The sequence below is a fragment of the Convolutriloba macropyga genome, chromosome 12 (genome assembly GCF_964194025.1).
Source record: "Convolutriloba macropyga chromosome 12, txConMacr16.3, whole genome shotgun sequence".
In the NCBI taxonomy this organism is placed as follows: domain Eukaryota; kingdom Metazoa; phylum Xenacoelomorpha; order Acoela; family Convolutidae; genus Convolutriloba; species Convolutriloba macropyga.
In genome coordinates this window covers 57,099,097-57,120,668 of record NC_134479.1, presented here as the reverse complement: position 1 = coordinate 57,120,668, position 21,572 = coordinate 57,099,097, and the positions used below count along the sequence as shown (strand labels likewise).

General features: G+C 37.0%; 1 protein-coding gene across 1 annotated transcript in view; it reads left to right on the top strand.

Moving 5' to 3' along the window:
* The window catches only part of LOC142350558 (uncharacterized), an 87,828-nt gene that overhangs the window by 63,578 nt on the left and 2,678 nt on the right, over nucleotides 1–21,572 (top strand). The window contains exons 14-16 of the mRNA XM_075402407.1: nucleotides 6,830–7,028; nucleotides 13,764–13,879; nucleotides 19,438–19,557. Coding sequence (XP_075258522.1) covers nucleotides 6,830–7,028; nucleotides 13,764–13,879; nucleotides 19,438–19,557 — 435 coding nt within the window. The remainder of the gene's footprint in view (nucleotides 1–6,829; nucleotides 7,029–13,763; nucleotides 13,880–19,437; nucleotides 19,558–21,572) is intronic.

Genomic DNA, 21,572 nt, shown 5'->3' with positions numbered 1-21,572 from the left:
TTCCTCACTTGGTTGACAATGAAGCCAAAATTGTGGATAAACGGGGTCTGAACATTGTGCAAACGCACACTATCCTCCTTGTTAAGTCATTAAGTGTCCTATGGCTTGTTTCACTTATTTAATTGTTCTCAGACTAAGTTTGTAGTAATTATACTAAACGTGCTAGTCTTTTTGTGCGGTTTTGCTCCTCGATTCTCTATTTACTGACTTTCTAGTTGACGTTTTGACTCTTTGTTTGGGGTGATTTAAATTGCTTTATTCAAAATGTAAACCGCTAATTGAATTCGCGGTAGTTTACTGCTAAAAGTAAAATCGGAAATAGGCTAAAATTTGGTACAAATTCTTGTCTTAAATCGTAGTAGTGGTGTATAGTAAGGTTTAATACCATCATTTTCAGTCCCTTAGTGACATTAGGACCCCTCCCCGGCTAAAACACGTCACTATTGAACCCCGCATCTCGTTTGAGGGCTTTTCGTCCTGTCATACTTATTAACCTCATTTCATCTTACTGGCTGCTTAAAGTAGAATCTAGCAACGCTGGGTTCTGTTTAAGAGATAAAGTAGTTTGAGAATTTTTTATAGCTGCAAAGCTGTATGCTGAGAAAATCTATATTGCAGTTATCTTGGTTTTTAACAGCCGCGAAGTGATAGCCAGGCTGTTAATGGTCTCATCATTTTTTTAATAGTTTGTCGTCGTTTACGTTTTTTGTCACGACTATTGGATTGTGTGCAATGAATTCCAAGTGTTTTTGATGACTTCTGCCACTCAGCAGCTGAAATTGTATTGTTTTTTTACTGCATTATTTGTCTTTTGGTCAATTCTGTGTTTTTTGTTGAGCACACTTTACTTAACTAACAATAAAATGACTTGTGAACACATTGATTAAATCTAAAGATAAAATGCAAGCACTGATTGAAATTTAAAACAAGATTTGTGCAACTGGATGATTAGAAAGCTCTAATCCTGAAAAGACATTATTTCTTTGAAATTGGTGTGAAAGAAAAGCGAGGTTTAAATCAGAATATAATCTGAATAGCTGCTTTTTTGGTTTCTTCAACGTAATTTGTTTCCCATTTTTAATCCTACGATTTTTTTAATTAAAGCTCTGGTCTTAGTGATAGTTTATCATTATCTATTTTTAGACATCTGTTAGAAACTATTTTAACAAGTATCTTCTCGGCGCTCAATGGCCTTTTTCTGTTCTTTTTAGAGTCTTTGCCAATTTCGTTGATAAAAGGAAGAGTTTTTTAGTTTTTAGTTGTTAACGAATGAGAATTATGTTCTCTAAGTGATATCAGTTAAAGCAAACGAATAGTGAATTCGCAATGTGTTCTTGCTTGTAGTTCAGTACTATATGAGCTCAGCGGTTCAAAGATATTCCGAAACATAACCTTTTATTTTTGTTCCGGCGTCCTGTAATTTCTGGCATCTTGTAATTTTGGCAGTCTTGCATTTTTTCTCTTGTGAGAAGGTTTTGGATTTTCGTTGTTGGGTTTTTTAATATTTAGGTTTCTCCCACTTTGCGTTCTGGCCCACTGGGTTTTTTGTTGGTTTTATGGATACTGAAATCATTTCTTTCCATCAAAGCATTTCCTTTCATGGTTTGCAATATTGCGGTCTTAATCGAGGGTTTCCGTGCTCTAATCGAGTGTTGCCGACACTAATCAGTTGAATTGTACCTCAGCCTTTAACGTTTGAAAAGCTGAAATACTTTTAAAATCACTTTATCAAGCAAATAGCGAAAGTTATCGTACACTTTTCTAGAGCTATCTTTTGGTTTATTTCTACTTTTTTAGAGAAAGACCTATACACTCCTCCTAGTAGCTTCTACTGCCTTCACTTGCAATCATTTTCTCATGCTTTCACTAAGTATCTTGGAGAAAATGTATGTTACGAGTTTGTACTCGCCAAGTTATCAACTAAAAAGTAAAATCGGGTGTCTGCTCGCTATATACCGAGATGATCAAAATACATTCAAGCGAACCTTTTTTACTCACAGCGGCTTATTTTTTCAACTAGGTGGCCGAGGCATGGAATTTTGGCTGTTTTTATCTGAATGGTATAAAGAAAACTTTAGTGGTCGATGTATTAATTCTTTCCAGTGACTCTTTTCCCCTTAAACTTAGCAATGTTTCGGTTGTTATATGAATGAGCGTTTCTTTGTCAAGAGGGCGTCGGCATTTTTGCGGGGACCCCAGTGCGGTTGACCTTGGAGTGGTATAATTTGTTTGATTTAAGAGTTGATGCCAGTGTACTACATTTCCGAGTAGACAGTTCATCTACCAGCTAGAGACGAAGTGTTGAGTGTGTTAATGGTTTTCCGAATGGTGAAGAGGTCTGTTTGAATGTGGTAGAGATTTTGGTGCTGTCACATTGTGCTTCCGCTGGTTTTCGGTCCATCGCCTGCCTGACTTTGGTGTCGCTATCTCGTCCTTCTCTTCCATTTGTTGTCCTCTACCAATTTCTCGCCCCGATAATGTCGTCCAAATAAGAGTTTAAGTTTTTGGACCAAAGGAGATTTTTATTAGGCTTGGTTTTTACTTTTGTTAGGGCCGTGTTCGCTTTTCTGCCATAATGTGTTTCGAATGGCAAAACATAATGACCTTTTTCCTGCTGATACGTAATTCAAAGGATATCTGGCTAAATGTGTTTTTAAGGTTAAACTTTTTTCGCCTAGGATCTAATTTAATGCAGCCTGGATGCCGTTTGACGTTGTAGATGAGGCGTTCTTTTAGGCTATTAAACGATGGTCATTTGCGGGTGCGACATTTTCCTTGGTGTTTTGGCATGCAAATAATTTTGGCTTTGTTTTTTTTGTTGGCATCTGGCTTGGTCCATTCGTAGAGTACGTGGTACGCCATGTTGAACGATGTATTGGTGAAGGTGCTTTTCTATGTTGGGTCCAACAGCTTTTTCATAAAGTTTTATTTTGAGAAGTTTGAAACGCGATCGATACAGGAGAGAAAGTATACCTCTCTACCTTTTCCGTCTGTGATGAGTCCTCCGAAGTATCTAAATTTCTTTGTTTGGCAGTGACTAATGTCGATCGGGAGTTTTTGTTCTATATATGATACTGGGGAAGTTCTTACCAAATTCCATGTAGAGTCAGAGTATCTTGAATTTATTGATCAAATCCATGTCTCTGGGGCCACCATAACCGTTGCCAAAACTCGATCATGCCTTATGCTCCTGCGTGGGTGTGGTGGAGAACGTTCATCAGTGGTTTTTTAATCGTGTTCGGGATAGCAAGCGTGTTATCCTGCAAAATCCATCCATTGTTGGTGCTCAAACATCTCCATTTTGAGTGCATTTGGCGACTACGTGGCTTGCACCTTTGCCTTGTCACCGGTTAGGACCTGTTATGGCCGCTATAAGGCGAGTATCGAAGACGTTGTGCATAATCTTTGTAACCTCTACGTCGTTTAATTCGGGGATATGCTTCCGAGTTTCCGCTGGACTTTTGTTGATCGGCTTGTTAGCGTTGCTTTTGTGTTGGCTGATATAGCTGACTTTGAAGAATGATCGTTTGTTTGTGGATGTTGAGGCAGCATTCGTTGTTCGTTTTTTTTGGATCTGAATTATTCATCGTGGGATTAATATACTTTGAGCTGTTGCTAACTTGTTGTTACTGTGAGGCAGATAATGAAATTGGCGAATGCGCTTTTATTAACGTGCTCTGCGCTGCTTTGAAACTCTGGCTGACGTAATTATGTGTTTTTCTTGTTCGAGATCTGTTACAATTTTGTTCGCTGCGTAGTTTATTTTTTACTTATTCTAATTGCCTCCATTTCTGAACTCGGCTGCCCGCTGTTTTTTCTGTTTTGATATGGCTTGACGATTGCGGAACTTTTTTTGGTCTGCAGCTGCTGTTGTCGGGCGGTTGTGCCGAATGTTTATTTGGTCTGCTTTACGCTTTAATTTTCCTGTTGAAGTGTGTCGTGAAGTTTTCCTTTAGGTGTTTTTTCTAATTACCGGTCTTTCATAATTTACTGTAGGGCGTGATAATCTGTTTGGACCATGAAGTGGTGTCCGTATAATAAGTGTTTAAGACGCCCAAGTGACCAGGCCAATCCTAGTAGTTATAACTCGCTAGTGCTGTTTTTATCAGCTTTGTCGAGGACGCGCAATGTGTAAGCTATTGTGACCCAGCCGTTGCATTTGTCTTGATCTTGGACGGCTTCGAATCCTCCTGGCGAAACATCTTTTTTGACTCTTGTCTTTTGTCTTGTCTTAGCGTGTCTTTTCAGTTAGGTTTACTATCTTTAATTTTCTCAATTTCCTCTTGTTGAGCTGCTGTCCAGTTGTGCTTTGTATCTTTTCGGAGTAAGTTGCTGAAGTCTCGAGAGTGCGGCGAGAGGAAGTATAACTTTGGTTAGGTGGTCTCGGCTGCCTAAGAAGAACTTTGTTGCTCGTTTCTGGTCGGTGGCTTTAATTTTAGTTTCGCCTGTGTATTGTTGATCGTTGGCCTGATGCCTTTTGGTTGAGATTGAATCCAAGCCATGTCATGTTAAGTTTGGCGAAGCCACATGTGGCAATGTCTCTTGAAAGGTTTTTTTCTCGAGTCTCTGAACATTTGAATAGTTGCCTTGTGTTTTTTGAAACCTCATGCAGTGAATACAATTTATTCTCGGAAATGATTTTTGTGTGAGGCTTAGCATTGTTTTGCCTGTTAGTTTTTGCAATTCAGTGAGCATTTCTGTGAGACTGTAAGAACCTGTAATGAATTGTTATGTTTCGGTATCTTGTCGGCCTAATATGTTGAAGTTACAGTGCTTGTAGAGCCCTGTATCGGGCTTGTAGAGCTGCCCAAACTTATCTTGAACCAATAATTTACTGTTTCCGTATTGAATATGTAGCTTGAATGGCGCTTTTTGTCGTTTCTGGTTGCCAGCATTTTATTGCTACCTCGTTGTTTGCAATTCCGTATTTGATGAGATGACGTAATATTTTGCGACGTTTTTGGAATTGCCTCGTTTTATCTCATCGGCCCTTCTTTGTGTTTGTTTTCAACTAAGGTCGCACTGGATGAATTTGGCACCGGAATACTGTGTTGAGGTTTGTTGTATTGGGTACTAGTTTGGCCTATAGACTGGCATTTCCCCTGTGGTCCATGTCCCAAGTTTGTGCGCAATTCCGGCAATTGTAGTTGATAGCTCGACTGGTTTTTTAGAATTGTTTGCGTTGGCTGGCCGATTCATCCGTATCTGGCACTTGTTATAGCAGTAGCCGTAACTGGTTCCGAATATCCTACAAATGGGGTCGTCGGTGAGCTTGATGCTCATTTGGACTGTACCACTGGTTGTTTTCTTTCTCCGTGTTCTATTCTTACGGCCAGCTCTAAGGGCTTTTCTGAGGTCATGATAACACTTTGGATTTCCTTTTGAATTTCATGGTCTACCATTTTTGCCGTTAATATACAGCTGAGTAATGTATCCTCAAGGTTTTTAGTTGACAATGATCGGCTACGGCTCGTAGGTCGGAGTGGAATTGTTCCATGGTCTCCCCTCTGTTTTTATGTGAGTGGGGACTAGGTCAGTCGAATTCGGCATTGCGGTGCCGAATGAAGGTCATCTCGAATTCTTCCCGGTTTTCTTGTGTTGATTCCGTTTCATTTGTTTGGGGGAATTTTCTAAGGTGCGGTTTTCGTCCTTCACTTACGCTAATGTTAATCAATGATTTCAATTTTCTAAGCACCATGTCCCATGGCTTGTCTCCTCAGAGGACGCCTTCTCTATCGATTGCATTGCACTCGTTTTTCCATTTGGCTATCGCCTGATGACATATTGATGAGTCTATCTCTTTCAATTGTCTGTTGTGGGTTCTGGACCGGTTGTTTTTCAACGGAATGGGGTTGATATATTATTGCTGTCGGTTTATCTCTCAGGAGTTCTTCCAGTTCGATTTTTTTATTTGCGCCAAGGGCCATCTTGAGTTGGCTTCTCATAGGATTGGGGGGTTGCTGCTGTGTTTGTTGCAAAAGAGCTCTAGACTGGGGATTGTTCTTTCTTTCGAATCTGACTGGGCCATGATGTGCGTGATTCGATCTCGATACTCCAATTAGACTGGATGTAAAGATAGGAGCTCAGTTAAAAACTTCAATTCCATAAGATCACTGCTAACGGAGAGATTGAAACCAGGTTAGTTAGGTACCTGCCACGATTATACTCATTGTCGGACGAATAACAAACACAACTATAGACAGGGTTACAACGTCGAGTATTTGAAAAGTACTGACTGCAAAACGCATGAATTTACTGCATTGATGATGGGACCACAGTTGTTCTTCCAAGCAAATGAGTAAAAGATTATTTAAGGCAAAAATTATATTGCGTTTCTTAGTTTTTCTTGCGTTATTGTTTGGCGGAGTCTTTCTTATTGCAGATAGGGCATAAACTCCTGGTTGCTTCTGTTTTTCTGTATTTAAAAAGATTATAAATCTGCTTTTTTGTGTTGTCTATTAGTTTTATGACAATCAGGTGTTGCTCTTACCGACCAGGAAACAACGAATAGAAGATCAAATGGAGGAATTATTTTTAATGATTTTACTATCGGATCAGTTACGTATTTCCGAAATCGGGCTTTAGCAACACAATTACAGGAAGCGATTCACTTTAGCATCATTAAATCACAAGCATACATTACAACTCTTTGATTTCTGAAGAAAAATGAATTTTCAATTTGTTTGTTTATTCTCTTTGAAACCGTTTAACATTTCTGACATGCCTAATATCCATAGTCTCGAGCGAGAGCAATTCTGGCGTTAGTCTGATGTGTTCACACTGTGTTGTTAATCGACGCTAATATATTTTTGCTCCATTTCATATCCAGGTGGTCTGCAACGAGAAAGAGACTTCAGCTCTGGGGACCATCGAGGGTGACGACGCTCGCAGTTACGACATGCACTCTACCTCCATCGACCACATTTCAAAATCCGCAATTGTGGGGGAGGAAGAACAGGAAGTTGTTCCCGAGAAATTCACTGAGGATAAAATGTCAGACTCAGAATGGAAAATGAGATCTCAAAACGGTGAGGGATATTTTGTATTTTAAAATAACGCTAGCAGACTAAAGCCTTGTGCTCAAATGTGATCGAATTATAGGTTCTTTTGAATTGTTCTCGAACGACGTTTGGGGCAATTATTGAAAAAGCTGTAATTCAGTGGCGAGTGAAATTTGATTGCCCAGAACAGGAAGTTTTACCTCAAACAATTTTTCCAAGAAGGAAATGAGTGTGATTGCATGGGCGATTGCATGGGTTGAACTGATAACAATGATCGTTTATGAACCAAGATTTTCTAATTAGATAAAATAGATCACCAGGAAATTGAAAACATGTCTTTTTTATTCAAAATTTTCGCTCGACTGTTTTTCGCTTTTTTCTAGCTCAGTCTTTGACTTGTTGGGCAGCTTTTTCACATTTTACTTCTTCATTTTTCGCTAATCTAATTTTCTCTCGTTCTGAAATAGTTTGTTCATAAAAGTCATTGTAGCTGAGTGGAAAGATGTCAGACTGTCCAACTGGAGGTGAGTAATTCGATCCCTGTCGGGTATTTTTTTGCACCCATAAATATTTCTAAGCTATGCCCACTCTAAATTAGTAGCCCTCAATTAGAGGTTACCTTCTTTTAGCTTTTCAGCTATTTACGAGAAAGAAAGAACTAGTTTCTCTAATTTTTTTTATTATTAGCCGACCTTATGTTTTCAGGCGTCTATTTTAGTGGGCCTATTTTTTATAATTGAAAGAAATTAAGTTGTATTGGGGCGCTATCTTTTTTACGACTCGAAGAAGAGTACTGGATAAGTGTTTTTTAAAATAAATAATTCTCTGATGTTAAGTTGATAAAGTAACCGAAACGCGTGAAAAACGTTGTTTTACCGCTGATCTATTGTAACGAGCAGAACGAAAAGAGTGGTTTTTTGTTCATGTCTCTTGTTTTGAGAGATCAGCGAGGGGGCGCAAATGTCAGCCATCAAAAGTCTCTGTGAGGGAGCCAAATTTTTTTTTCGGATGAGGCTTTTCTAGCTGAATTAATGATAGCAGGGTTGTTTGCTTTAACTGCGTAGGTTTTCAGTGAAATAAATGAGTTTGAGCAATTTTTGAGCAAGTTTTTCAACTCTTTAGGTTATTTTAGCAATTTTGTCAGATTGAATAGACACCTTATGCTGGAAGGTTTTGCAATTAAAATTTTTTTACAGGTTTGGTGTTATAAAGCAATTGCTTTTTGAGAGAAAAATTATGCTTCATGAAAAATTGTATATTTTCAAGATTTTTTCAAAGTAAGAGAATTTTTCTCGCCTCTTACGACTTGTCTGCTATTTAGGCAATCGTTGAATAATACCATGTACACGGAAGAATGTTTTTAATTTGTATGTGCTTTAGTATTAAGAGAGGAATTAGTCCAAACTTTTCTTTTTGTATAATTTTGGCTATTTTTTAAATCCTTATTTGGCTTCAGATATATTCTAGTTGTCTCGTGTTGTTGTAGAATGGTTCCGTTGTTCCAATGCCTAGTTTTTGTGGGGAAAGTGCTCTTTTCTTCCGGCTATGCTGTTTCGAAATTCTTTTCACATTTTTTATGATCTTTGAATTCAAATTGAATGGATGATTTTGGTCACATCAAAGTAGGGAGTGGAGCGCACAAGCGAGTAGTTCTGTGACGTGTAATTACTATACATTTTAAGGAGAGTGATCGGAACAACAATTCGCGTTCTGAATTATATTTTGTTCACGTGCGGCCATTTGACTCTGTCTAGATTTTTAATCAATTTTTTGTTCTAATTGCTTTTCTGAATCAGTTTTTCCGTCATTTTAGGTACCTTTTAATTTATTGGAACTTTTTTTCAATTGGAGTTCAGGGTTAGTCCTGTTCTGCTTTTCATTCTACGCACAAAAAGTTTCGCTTTTCCTTAGTTCAAAGCCTAATCAACATTTTGCGCGAAATATTTTAATCTAGACTTGTTCCACTCTGTTCTCATTCTTCTTAAGGTGCGTTTGAAAAGGAGTTGCCCAGGAAAGCAATCAAAATTGAACAGAGTTAAAATTTTAAAATAAATCAAAAATAGAAACGGGATAAAGCCCAGTTTTAGATGCTGTAGAATATATAATTTTGCAAATCAATCAAATGACCAAGTAAAAACAAAAAGACTTAATAAAGACATGAAGGTACTTGATATGAACAATTTTTTGTTAATTACGTTGCGTTTTAAAAGCAAAAGAAGCTAGAAGTAATGATAGTTTATCAATGCAACTAATCAAACGCTAATTAACAGTGAACAAAAGTAACTTCGATTAATCAAAAAGATCTATTCAAAGCTAATAGACAAAAAGACGACCCCTTTGTTAAGAAACGGCAAAGTCTAAGTAGGGCTAATTACACTTACGGTCACGAAATCCGGGTAGCCTCAATAGCGACGACTCTTGGGTTTTGGTTTCTTGGGTTTTTTCAAGGCACCCACGACAAGCATGGAGTGAGCCTCGTTATCCTTGCGCGTTTTGAACCAAGTTTAAATTGCGCCATCTTCGCACCCCCGGTTATTGCCAGCATAGTAACCCCAAATCCCATTGTCTGCATCGTACTCAATAATATGCACGCCCATGATCTTAGCCAGAGCAAACATGTCGATAGCTTGAATACCGCGTTGTTTGAGGCTCTGATTAAGATTTATACGCGGAAAGTAGTAACTGTTGTACCACTTCTTAAGGTAACCCTCCCGAGCTACCTCCAACGCCACAACGAGTGCTTCGGAATTATTGATTGACCCTGTAAGTCGTGTACTAATGCAGGCAAGGAAACAATTATAACGGTTAGTCGCGCAATTTTTCACGTCAATCAGTTCCTTTGGTAGATCTATTGAAGAAGCATCTAACAATAAAAGGAAGCTTCTCCTTAGGCTCCAGACCTAATGCCCCACAAGTTGTTTTCCGCTTCTCACTTATTTGCACAATTCGTTTGCCCTCGATAGTAACAAGACGTCGATAGGCGCATACAGTACAAAGTGAAGTAAGAGAGCGGCATATGTCCCGCAACTTGTCTATGTTGTAACGTACAGCGGCGAAACTTTCTAGAACAGAAAATTGATAGCGTTTCGACTTACGAACGAAAGCGTTCCGGGATAAATTGTCGACACACGTATTAGGAATGGTCTTATTAAGATGGTAGGCCGAAATTTGATTATATTCGGTTTGATCCATGGATAAACGAAAAGATAACAACGTTTAGATAGAAAAGAAGAATATAGTTTGGTATATCAAAAAAGAGCTGTAATAAAAGTATGGTATTAAGACTGGTATCAAAGAAGAATGAATGAGAGCTAGTATCAAGTTTGTTAAATTTGACTCAGAACTTAGAAATTTTTTCACAAAATACAGGATTAACCGAATTCGCTCAGCACCCCCCATTTCTGAAGAAAGTGTCCTACCGACATGAAAATTTGGAAGCAGATAGAAATGATGATTTCAATAGGACCTTATTAGGGAGTATTTTTCAATAAGAAAGTTTGAACCCGAGCTATTAGTGCCCAAAGTGAGTTAGGTTGAGGTAGTCATAATTAGCGTCGTTGTTATCTTCCAGAAATCGCAGGAATTTCAACCCCAAATACTTTTAAATACAAATTAGACATAAAACAGGCCCAAATCGTCTTTCCCGGGTCACTATCCCAGGAAAACTGGGAGAACGCTTTACTCATAAAACTTCTAAACTATTCATTGAAAGTTAACAAAAATCGCGATGAGAGTCCGAGGCAGCATGTCCTTCTGATAGGAGTAGGTTTTAAATGCCAGGATGGTGTCAATTAAGGTTTATTTCATGGAAAACCTAAGAACACGGAAGTTTTTAAGTTTTAAAGGTTATGTCAGCAAATTGTATTTTCTAAATAGCAAATACAGTTTAGATTGGATCACAAAGTTAAATAAAGAAGGATTTCACGCTCTGTCTACGCCATGTATTGCGCTAGAGCGAAATTGGGGAAACAATATGAGGAAACACTATGACTCCTGAAACAACGAAAAATTGTCCAAAATTGTATGAACGAAAGAATTTAGAGAATGATGGACTAAAAGATGGAATTTATAGCCTAAGTCAACCCCCACTCCCTATGTCGACATAAATTTTGGATTACCCAGATCTCACAAATGACCTCTTCCATGGGTACTCTCAAGTATTCAAAAGTTAACGAACAATGAGAAGTGAGACTCTAAGTTACCAACTCCATTTTGAAACCGACAGGCGAGATTTCAGGAAGGCATTCATGTCGAAATTAGGATCATGGCGGAAATTGAGACTACTGTTAGAAACTTTTTACGGGTTGACATTTTAAGCATTTTTTGGGATAGACAAAGGCCACTATAGATGTTTTTGTTTTGATAAAAGTATATGATTGGCGTTTAGCCCAATGAGAAATATGTCGCCATTTAACCCAACTAGAAAATCTCTGTTAGCAGAACGAGATGATTATCATTTTTTAAACGGAATTTTTAGTACATTGGAACTGAATACCTCGGAACATTCAAGAGACGTTAGGAAAAGTTTTGAAGCGCGCGGGTTAAATTGCGACATTCGCAAATATTTCGGTGGCTTAAAAATCATTTATTCTTGCAAATGGTGATCCGAGCATGACGACCTTGATTATTTGTGTGCTCTATGATATCAGATTGCTTTTGCTGAATTTGGTATATGGTAGAGGAGTGTTTTCGAACTTTGGCTTCTAATTGGTTCAAAAATCAAGTGATTCGTTTCTTGAGTACAATAGAGAGGAACTAATAGAATGCAAAGCATTTAACGTTAGGTATTTAGTAGGCGGATTGGTATTTGCGTGAACGGAATTTCTTAACTCGTGATAGAGGGAGTAGTGTAGCGTGACTTGTTTTGTTGACCAATGAGCATTGAGTTCAACTTCGGAAGAGCGTTCCAAAAGAGTGAAAGTAAAGAAATCAACGCAGCTAGCTATCAAACAATCCACCCCAAAGAGTTCGAGTAGAACAAAGAGGCGAAGTGACAGTAGTTTGTTCACACATGTAACGATTTCTAATGCCACGAAGCAGAAGGCGTTGCATCTAAGTTATTGAGAGTAGAAAACAAAAACCACGAGGAGAGAGAAAAGAGAGAGGATACGGAACAGTTGGAAAAATTTAAAAGTAAGTTGAGCTTGGTTTTTGTCAAGACCATTTGGACTGTGAGACAATTTGCAATCATTATTTGTTTTTTAGATTTTGTTAAGACGGAAACGCAGAATTTGCAATCAATATTTGACTTTTAGATTTTTTGTTAAGACGGAAACAGAGATAACTTAAAAATTAGAATTGATATTATTTAGGAACACTTTTCAGAAACTGACAATAATTCTCAGAAGCTGGGAATTGGTTTGATGAAAGTTTTCAGAAGTGTGCATCCATTATTCGTAGTATATAACTTTTGAATTTATGTATCTACATTTTCGGTTGATTATTTAATTGCATGTGAGAAAATTTCTTGCTGGTGTTATTGTTACTTTGGCTTGTTACTTATTCTTGATTGTAATTCATTTAATCAACGGAACTTTTGAACGGCCGCAGGGAGCAACTGAGGACAAAACAGATCAGTTTCAACAAACAGACGACCCACCGAATAAACCTTTTGAAATCGATAGAGTTTTGGGCGCTAGTCAGTCCTCAACTAGAAGCCTTCTAACGACAAAATACAAAATTCTACAGATGCCCGGTCTTAGTTTTCAGGTCTAATATTTAATGTTGTTGATACCAACCCCAATTTTTATGTTCTTGCAGTGCAATCGGGGCTATGGCAATCAATTGCAGCTATTTTCTGACAATCTGCAGCATATGTTTTATTACAATTTAAAGCACTTTAGAACTTAAAGCACAAATTATAAGAACAAGTTAGTTTAAAGCACAAATTAGAAGAAAGAACGATGAGGAGAACGAACTTGTTCTCGCCCCTCTCCCAACTTTCAACTTAAAGTTGTCCAATTATGACTCAGTTAAATCAACTCTCAAATGAGAGAGCTGCTTAACTGGATAATGCTATTCTCGTAACGATAACTTTCATCTTAAAAAATATTCCCTTATTCACAATTTTGGACGAAAATTGTTAGTCAATATAAAAAATGACCGATCAAACAAACTCTTTACGTTAGAATTACTTTTTGTAAATGCTCAGAACCAGTGTTGATATGCTAATCTTCGGGGTGATTGTTATTTAAGTTTTCAGTTTTCTCATATCAATTGGCTTTACAAATTGTTCCTTTAAAAGATGTAGATTTAAACCGAGCCAGATTCAATTATTCAATTGATAGTATAGGACATTACGGATAGACCTTCAAAGGTCTGCTAACAGTTTGTACAACACTGAATTTTAAAGAAACTAGGACTCACTTAGCCTAAACTGTAGGCTTAGTTTTCATTTTGGCACCAAACTGTTTTCGGTTGGTACCATGATAATCATAAGGTCAATTACGAACATTTCAAGACAATTTTTAGACGTTTTGAGACAATGAACGCCTCATTTAAATATATGAACGTACACTACATAAGCAATGGACTTTCAGAAATCCGAAACTGAGTTATCAAATTTTCACTCAACATCGAAATTATAATGTCGGGACGTTCTGTGCCTATGAGGAGGGGGGGGGGGAGGGGGGGGGGGGGGGTTGGTTGGGTACTTCCCGTCCCTATCGGCCCAATGTTTTAGAAATACTTTTTAAATCAGTTTCGCATTTCTGAACGCCATTTTAGTGATCGTTTTGGGAATTAGATTTATATGTTTTTTAGCTGGCGAGATCGCAAGTGACGCTAATTCTAGTCACTTTGAGTTAATTGAGGAAAGACATCCTGGCCAGGAGTTCTCAGATGCCAACGACATGATGGCGGATCTAACACCTGATGAGGTAATAGTTAACACTGAAACAAAGACTGTTTAAAAGCTGGTTAAAGCGATAGTGGTCTCATCGTGTTTTTTTTCACGAACTAAGGTGAGTTATGGAACCAAAGGATACTTATGGTGATCTTTTTACGACTCAAAGACGAGTATTGACTTTCTTGAGGTTTTCACGACTCGAAGATGAATATTGGTGGAGCGTTTTTTTATCGATAATTTTTGGAGTTTATAGAAAACAGGATGTGAAAGTCAATGCCGCACGTGAAAATTAATTGTTTCGGCTAAATGGCTGATTAAATTGAAGAGAGAGTGTTTTTTTTGTTCATGCCCTGTTTTTTTTGAGAGAGAGAGAGAGGGATAGAAGTAGACTTGAAAATTTTTTGCTAAGCAATCGAAATATTTTGGTCACGTGCGGTTTTTCGGGCCAGTTTCTTTAATTTGTGGGCAAAATGCTTTTTCTAATCATGTTAACAAGTACCTGTACGTTTGACCATCTCAATCATATATTAAAACTTTAAGTGGAATCTTGACCTATTTTTGTGATTTCGCCGTGTCAGATGCTTTTTCAGTACTCAGTTTTTATCCTCTTTTTCATGATTAATAGCTGCCGTCAGCCTCTCAAACGGCTATTATTTAGGGGCTCTCCTTTTTTAAAATTCGCTCTACCTTTTGATCACGTTTTTCGTTTTACATAAGTCACGATTTTCACGTTTGACTTCTGACTTACTGCACTCACTGTTTCAACTGAATGGATTCTAAATACTTTCACGCATTGAATTCAGGCTGAGAATCTAACTGAAACTGCACACAGACTGAACTAGAACAATATTTGAAACTTATGAAAATTTTGTCAATTTCAATATCTTTTTTCTTTTTCTATTTCAATCACGATATGCGTCTAGCGCGTCAACGGTGGCTATTTTTCGGTAATATGCCGGCTACTTTTTTAGTGAATCATTTGTTGCACTCAATGAATTAATCAGATATTCCACTATAAACAATGCTTTTTAGTTGCAATTTTTTAAATATTTCGCTTGATGTTTAGTTTTTTCTCTGATGGATTGTTTCCTCAAAGTGAATGGTATATTGAAAGTATCCTTTTATCAGTCAGTGGTTGGCTAGGGTTTGAGTTTAATTTAACATTGAGTCTATTCCGGAGTCTTGCGGTTGTTTTTTGTTTTGCTATTTGATTTTTTCTTTTTGAAAACTGTTTTCGAGAGAATGGTGCGTCTAGATAACAGTTTTTAATCTTTTTTTATCGTTTTATTGTCTCTTTTTTTTCATTTTTTTGCTGGTAATTTGATTCTTTTGTGAGAATAATTATTGATCGATACTGCATTAATATCCAGTGAAACTAATAAATATCCTTGAGAAACTAACACCGCAGTGTTTTTGAGAGCATAATAATGCATTAAGAGTGCATTTTTTGATAATTTTCTGCTTTTTTCATTAATTTCGCATGTTTTCTCAAATTGTCTGAGTCATAGAGTTAATTGCGGAGTTTCGAGCTTTTCAGACTTTTATCATGGGCGTAGTCAGTTTTGTAACCTAAGAATTTTGGTCATTTTTCAACGTTATCAGATGTATGTAAAATTAAGTTTTTCGGTATTGATATTTCAAACGAGTTTTTTTCGTTCTGTTCTTTATTGGCATGGTTTCTGATGCTGCTTTTAAGCTTTGTTCAATGTTGTCAGTGCTCAGATTATTGCGTTATTAGAGGGCTGTTAGTTTTCAATTAAATTTTGCATGATAATGCATTCGGCTTTAATTGCCGTTTTTTGCGATGTTCCAACGCTTCGAGTCGTTCCGGAAGTGTTTCGGCTATGTTTTCTTTTAAAAATTGGCTAAGTTTTAGTGAATCATATGATTCGTAAAAATGTTTTAGTTTAAAATCTGACTTATTTAGCCAAAGCAGTAATGGTTCGTTCGGAAGCAGTTTTTACCATTTCAAATTTTGATTAGCTTTCCAGATGCAATTTTGAGTTGTTTTTTTTGTCATTTTGCCCCTTTTTGATTTCATTTTTTTGAACTCATAACAAGCTACGATAAATGTTTGGGGACGTTAATATTCCTGGCGAATTTGCTGTTCGTTTCAATTTCAGATTGTTTTCTGTGATTCTAATTCGTCAATTCATCGTTCTTTGTTACAACATGGTCGAGCTCCAAAATGTCAAAGAATGACTGTTCTCAATGTTTTGTTACCATTGTGTCTGTGATATCATTTAGGACTCCCTTGATATGATTTTTTATCAATCATTTGATAATATTTTTGATCGTCTGTGACTTCTGCCCTCACTTATTAAATCTAAATTTAGATTGTAAACTCAAAATGAAATTGAATTGTGGTCACTGAAACACTAGACAATTATAAGGCTTTATTGCTTGAAAACGTTCATTTTTAATAGCCGCGAAGCAATAGCGGCTATTATTGGGGACATCGTGTTTTTTTAATTCATCGACTCCATCGATAATTCGGATCTATTCTGTTTCGGCCTCCCAGTGTTTTTACGCCCCCCCCCAATTACAAATTATATGTTGTAATATAGCACGTTACTATGTAAAAGAATAGCACGTGCGCCTGGGGGGCGTAAAAAATATCAGCCCACTAAACTGGTGGGGGGGGGGGCAAACAGAATGGATCCGATAATTCTTACAACCTGAGTTCTTGGAATTGATTTTTTCAATGACTTCAGTGACTTCTACTGCTTTGCGGTTAAAATTTGTGTGCGTGACTTCATTTTTTTCCTTTTAGGTCAATTGCGTCACTTAACTCACTAATAAAATGGCTGTGAACTCACTTATGGAACTTAAAATTTTTTAATATTTACTTGTTAATGATCAATAGTGTGCATCTAAGTAGTTCCAAACTTATATGCCCTAATTCTTGAGTATTAGTCTTGAATTTTTGATTTCGAATATCAATTTAAAAAAAGCTTTTTTAAGGCTTTTTCCTTATAGAGCGTATGTGTAAAATTGACAGTCCGAATCTAATCCGAAAAGTCTAGTGGTCTGTTAAGGGACTGGTGGTCGATCTGTCTATCTTATTTTTTTTGTTTCAATTCATGGAAGGTCACAAGCGTCTATCGTGGCGTTTTTCCGGCAATCTGCCGGCTGTGTTCAAATTTTGATTTCTAGTGGGCTAACCTGGTCTTCACCTTAAACTGTGGTGACTTCAGCTCAGATGTTTCTCGGACGGTGAAAAAGAGGCAATTATACGAAAGAATTGGCTTTATACGTACAAAAAACGGTTAAATTTTTAATAGCTGACGTTAGCCTCTCAAACGGCCATTATTTAGGCGCTCTTTTTTAAATTCTTTTCACCTTCTGATCACGTTTAATTGCTCTTGAACGCAGTTCATCGCAATTATTGTAAACGTGTGTGTCTTTTTTATGCAAATCTTTCGCTTGACAATTTTGCGCTTTTCTTCTAGAACATTCTTTGACTATTCAAGTGACTTTTTCACGCTTTCGTTCATCATTTTTGGGTGATCTCTGGTGCTCCGAAGTTGCTAATATAAAATCGGTTGCGGTGTAGTAGAATTATCTGACTTGTAGCGCAGTGGTTAGTGAGGGTGGCCATGGATCGAGAGGTCAGTTGTTCGAATCCCGGTGGGGTCAAAGTTTTTTTGCAACCATAAAGAAAAATTGCCTCGCCTGTCGTTCAAGAGCAATTCTTCCGACATTTGTCGGTTTATGTTTTTCGTTTTACATAAGTCACGATTTTCACGTTTGACTTCAGACTTACTGCACTCACTGTTTCAACTGAATGGATTTTAGATGCTTTTACGCATTCAATTACGCAATGTGGTGTATACTGTCATAGTCAAAAGATCAACATCAAAAGAGACGGGGTAAACCGCTAAAGCCGGGTCATGGAGGCATTGAGAATTTGGTTATCAAAGTTTATTAGTGTGTTTGTTAGCTGACATTGGTATTTATCTTATAAGCTTTCAGTTTAGAAGCTGAATTAGGTATAGTTTTAGAACCCAATTGAAACTGCACGCCAAATTAGAACACTTTTTGGCACTGAAAAAAATTGGTCAATTTATCTCTTCTTTTTTCTTTTTCTGTTTCAATCCCGATGTGCATCAAGCGCCTCAACGGCGGCTATCTTCCGGCAATCTGCCGGCGTTGTTTAGTATTTTTGTTGCGTGCTAAAATAGAGTGCGGCATAAAATATTGATAGCCGCGTTGACGATTGTTAATAGCCGAATCGTTTAATCCAGCCAGAACGATTTTTTTAGTTCTTATTAAATTTTTTATTTCCTCGATCAGAAAATCGTTTTGTGTTACCATTTTGTTTTGTTTTCTACTAGTTTTTTTTTAACTTTTTGAGGCTAATTTTTGTTTTTTATGCTGCTTCGGCATTTTGTGCTCTGTTATTCAGTTTGTCAATTTAAATTTAATGCAGTTTAAGTCAAATACGCAACCTAAATTATTTAGTTTTGACCATTGCACAACTTTTACTAATACTTTTTCTTAACGTCGCTTTGTTCAGTGCTAAATGATCTGAATACCAAACTTCTTATCCTGCTCATTAAAAGCTGGGTTAGTGTAATCAAATTTTGATCGGTTTTCAAACGAAATGCACAGACAATTTCATCTTTTATCTGAGTTTCATTTGCCAATTAAGGTTAGTTGCGGCTTTTATCCGATAGTTTTCTGAATGTGTTTGACTATCATAATTTTGTTTAGTAATTTTTAGGCTGAAATTTTTGGTACTTCTATGTTGTATTTGACCAGTCGTTTGCCGAAATAGCTGACAGATTTTCTTTTAACTGTTTCTCGTGGGCATTCTAGATCTGAAGAATGTCTTTTGCCGGTTCTCTGGTTTTCATTAGCTCCTGTAGAAATAAGTCATGTCATGTCCTCCCCTTTTGATTCTCGGTTGCACTTTATTAACTGAACAGCGTTCTTTGTGAGTATACAAACTCGCACTTGTCACTGTTTTCAGCGCAACATTTTTCAAGCATACGATTGCGTGTTAGGCGTTGGAGCTTAGCGGCAGCAGGCAAATTTAGTTCATATAGTTTGAAAACTAGAGTTATATTTCCGTACTATCCTGGCAATGAATTTGTGCGGTTTCTTTTAAGCTCTATTTTGGTTTATATGTGTAGTGATTAGAATAGGTTGGCCTGCGAGTTTTGTGGTGGTTTTTCCTCGCCTATGGCCTTTTTCTCTATGAATTTTGTTGAATTAATTGCTCTTGAACGAAGTTCATAGCAATTATTGTAAACGTGTGTGTCTTTTTTAATGCAAAATTTTCGCTTGACAATTTTGACTTTTCGAATGACTTCTACGCCCTTGACTTTATGTTAACCTCTAATATGTTATTTGAAGCCCACTATTGAACTTCTTAGTCCCAATTTAGCCCCCCCCCCCCCGCCCCGACTGAAGCAGGCTGCAATTGATTACATCTCCCACTAGTCGTTCGAGAGCAATTCTTCCGAAGTTTTATAATTTAACATACTGTACCTTTGCAGCTTTCTTAAATTTATACGTTTCTTTCAACAAAAAGGTGACTGTCAATGCTGTTCTCAAATATTTACTATTTTTTTTAAATTTGAGGTACAACAAACCGCAGAGTCGACACAGATCTCTGCAGATAAAGCTGGAGATATTGATGGTCACAGTCCAAACGAGGAAGTTTCAATTGTGGGACAGACTTTCAGAGCAAGAGATCAACCGGAATATATCCCTTTCTCCATTTTTTTCGGAAAATGTTGGTTGCAAAAAAAACTGGAATCTAGTTTGTGTTAACCCCCTCTCTGCTGAATAACCTAACCTGGGTGGGGTAGGGGTTTCATCCAAAATTTGATGAATAACCAAATGGTGTTAAAAAAATTTTTAATTGTGCATCTTTATGGTGAAATGATTGAGAAAGGAAAAATGGAACTTAAATGATGGGGGGGGGGGGGGGGGGGTGAAAAATCGGGACACCTTTCTGGCGAGGTTGGAAACAGTCTAAGGAATGACTGCTATATGCAGCTTTAAATTAACTGTGACGTGTCAAGTAAAATAGAAATTTGAAAAACACAATCGTTTCCAAACAGTACCAATCACAAGCTGTTTTTCTTTCGCAATCACAAGTTTTTATTATTTGTTTTTGACTTTAACATTTACAGTAGTTTTTTCAGTTTAATTATTGAAACTTGATTTCTCCCCTAATCTGGGAACTACCAAGCTGGTTGTAACCATGTTTGGTTGAATTCAATTTTATTATTATTATTATTATTATTATTATTATATAAAATTGCTCGATTTTCCCTGATCAAAAATCTGCTGAAAGGAGAAAGTAGGTTTTTGCAGACTGGCATTAAGGGAGCAGAATTGAGAGCAAAGTCCACAGAAGGAATCGACTATTCGAGTGACTTTGCCAGTTCTCTGACTAACGATGCGTCATCCAAAGGTTCGGCTCTCTTTCTAATAATACTCTCAATTCCTGATTCTTGACCCTGTGAACCCTGAAGATATAAGAACAGAATTTTACGATGTTCACATTTTCAGTGGCTTTCTATTCAATGCAGTTCAAAACGGTGAAGGTTTCAGAATCTCAAATTATATTTAGAGTTAGAAATTATTAATTGTGTTTATACGCAGAATTCAACAATAGTTATTGTATATAAAGGCATTGGGCGTGCGAAAAAAAGAAAAAAACTTTTAAAATACAAATATAGTGACCAGACAAGATTTCACCTTAAGAAAACAATCTCAGATTAACATCTGTACTTGGTTTTCTTAACCATCATCTCCATTGAAAAATTTTCTTTCAAAATTGTCTTTTTGAGTTGGTGAAAGACATTATTTTGAGTAAAGTCATGTTGTTGCACTATTTTTGTATATAGTGTTTTTTTGTTTGCGCACGCTCACTGCCTATTTATAGACTCCATTGCTGTTGTTGATTTCTGCGCATATGCAGAATTGATAATTTCCAACTCTGAACATAATTCAAGAGATTCTGAACCTTCACCGTTTTTAACTGCATTGAATAGGCCATTGAAAAATTGAACATCGCAAAATTATTTTCTTTTATTTATTGGTGAGAAGACTAATAGACGGCGAATCACCGTGAAAATTGGCCTAAAGACAATTATAAAATTCAATTCTCAGTTTTTGTTTAGATAAACGTTTGATCCCTTTTCATGAATCTTCTGTTCTTGTGAAAAATGAATTTAACAATTTTCTGACGATGTTGAATAGCTTTTCTGTCATTTTGACCTGACCTATCATGGAAAGACTTTAGGTTTACTTAAATTTAAATTTGTTCAAAATATTAGCTTTGTTTTTTAAGTCATACGCTCCCTTTGCCATGGTATTATATTTAACCCGCTGCTCCATTTTCTGAATCTTTCTATTTTTCAAAACGAGTTTAATTACTTTTCTGTTCAAGGTTTGTCTTCGAAGTTCGTTCGGTCCGAACCATCATACGAAACAAAAGAATCGTACTACACAACGCAGAAACGTCCATTCGGCCGAAACAGCTTACATATCATTCAACCAGGACGATTCTGAATCTGTCAGCGATTACATGGACAACAGCAACAATGATTCTGAGCTCAAAGTTTCAGTTATCGAAGTTACAAATGGCCAATTTAGGGAACTGTTCCTTTTTACCCGTGAACTGTTCCTTTTTACCTGTTCCTAAATACCCAGCTTTTTTTGTCCTCAATGCCACATGTGTACAAAAAAGCCCCTTCTTTGCG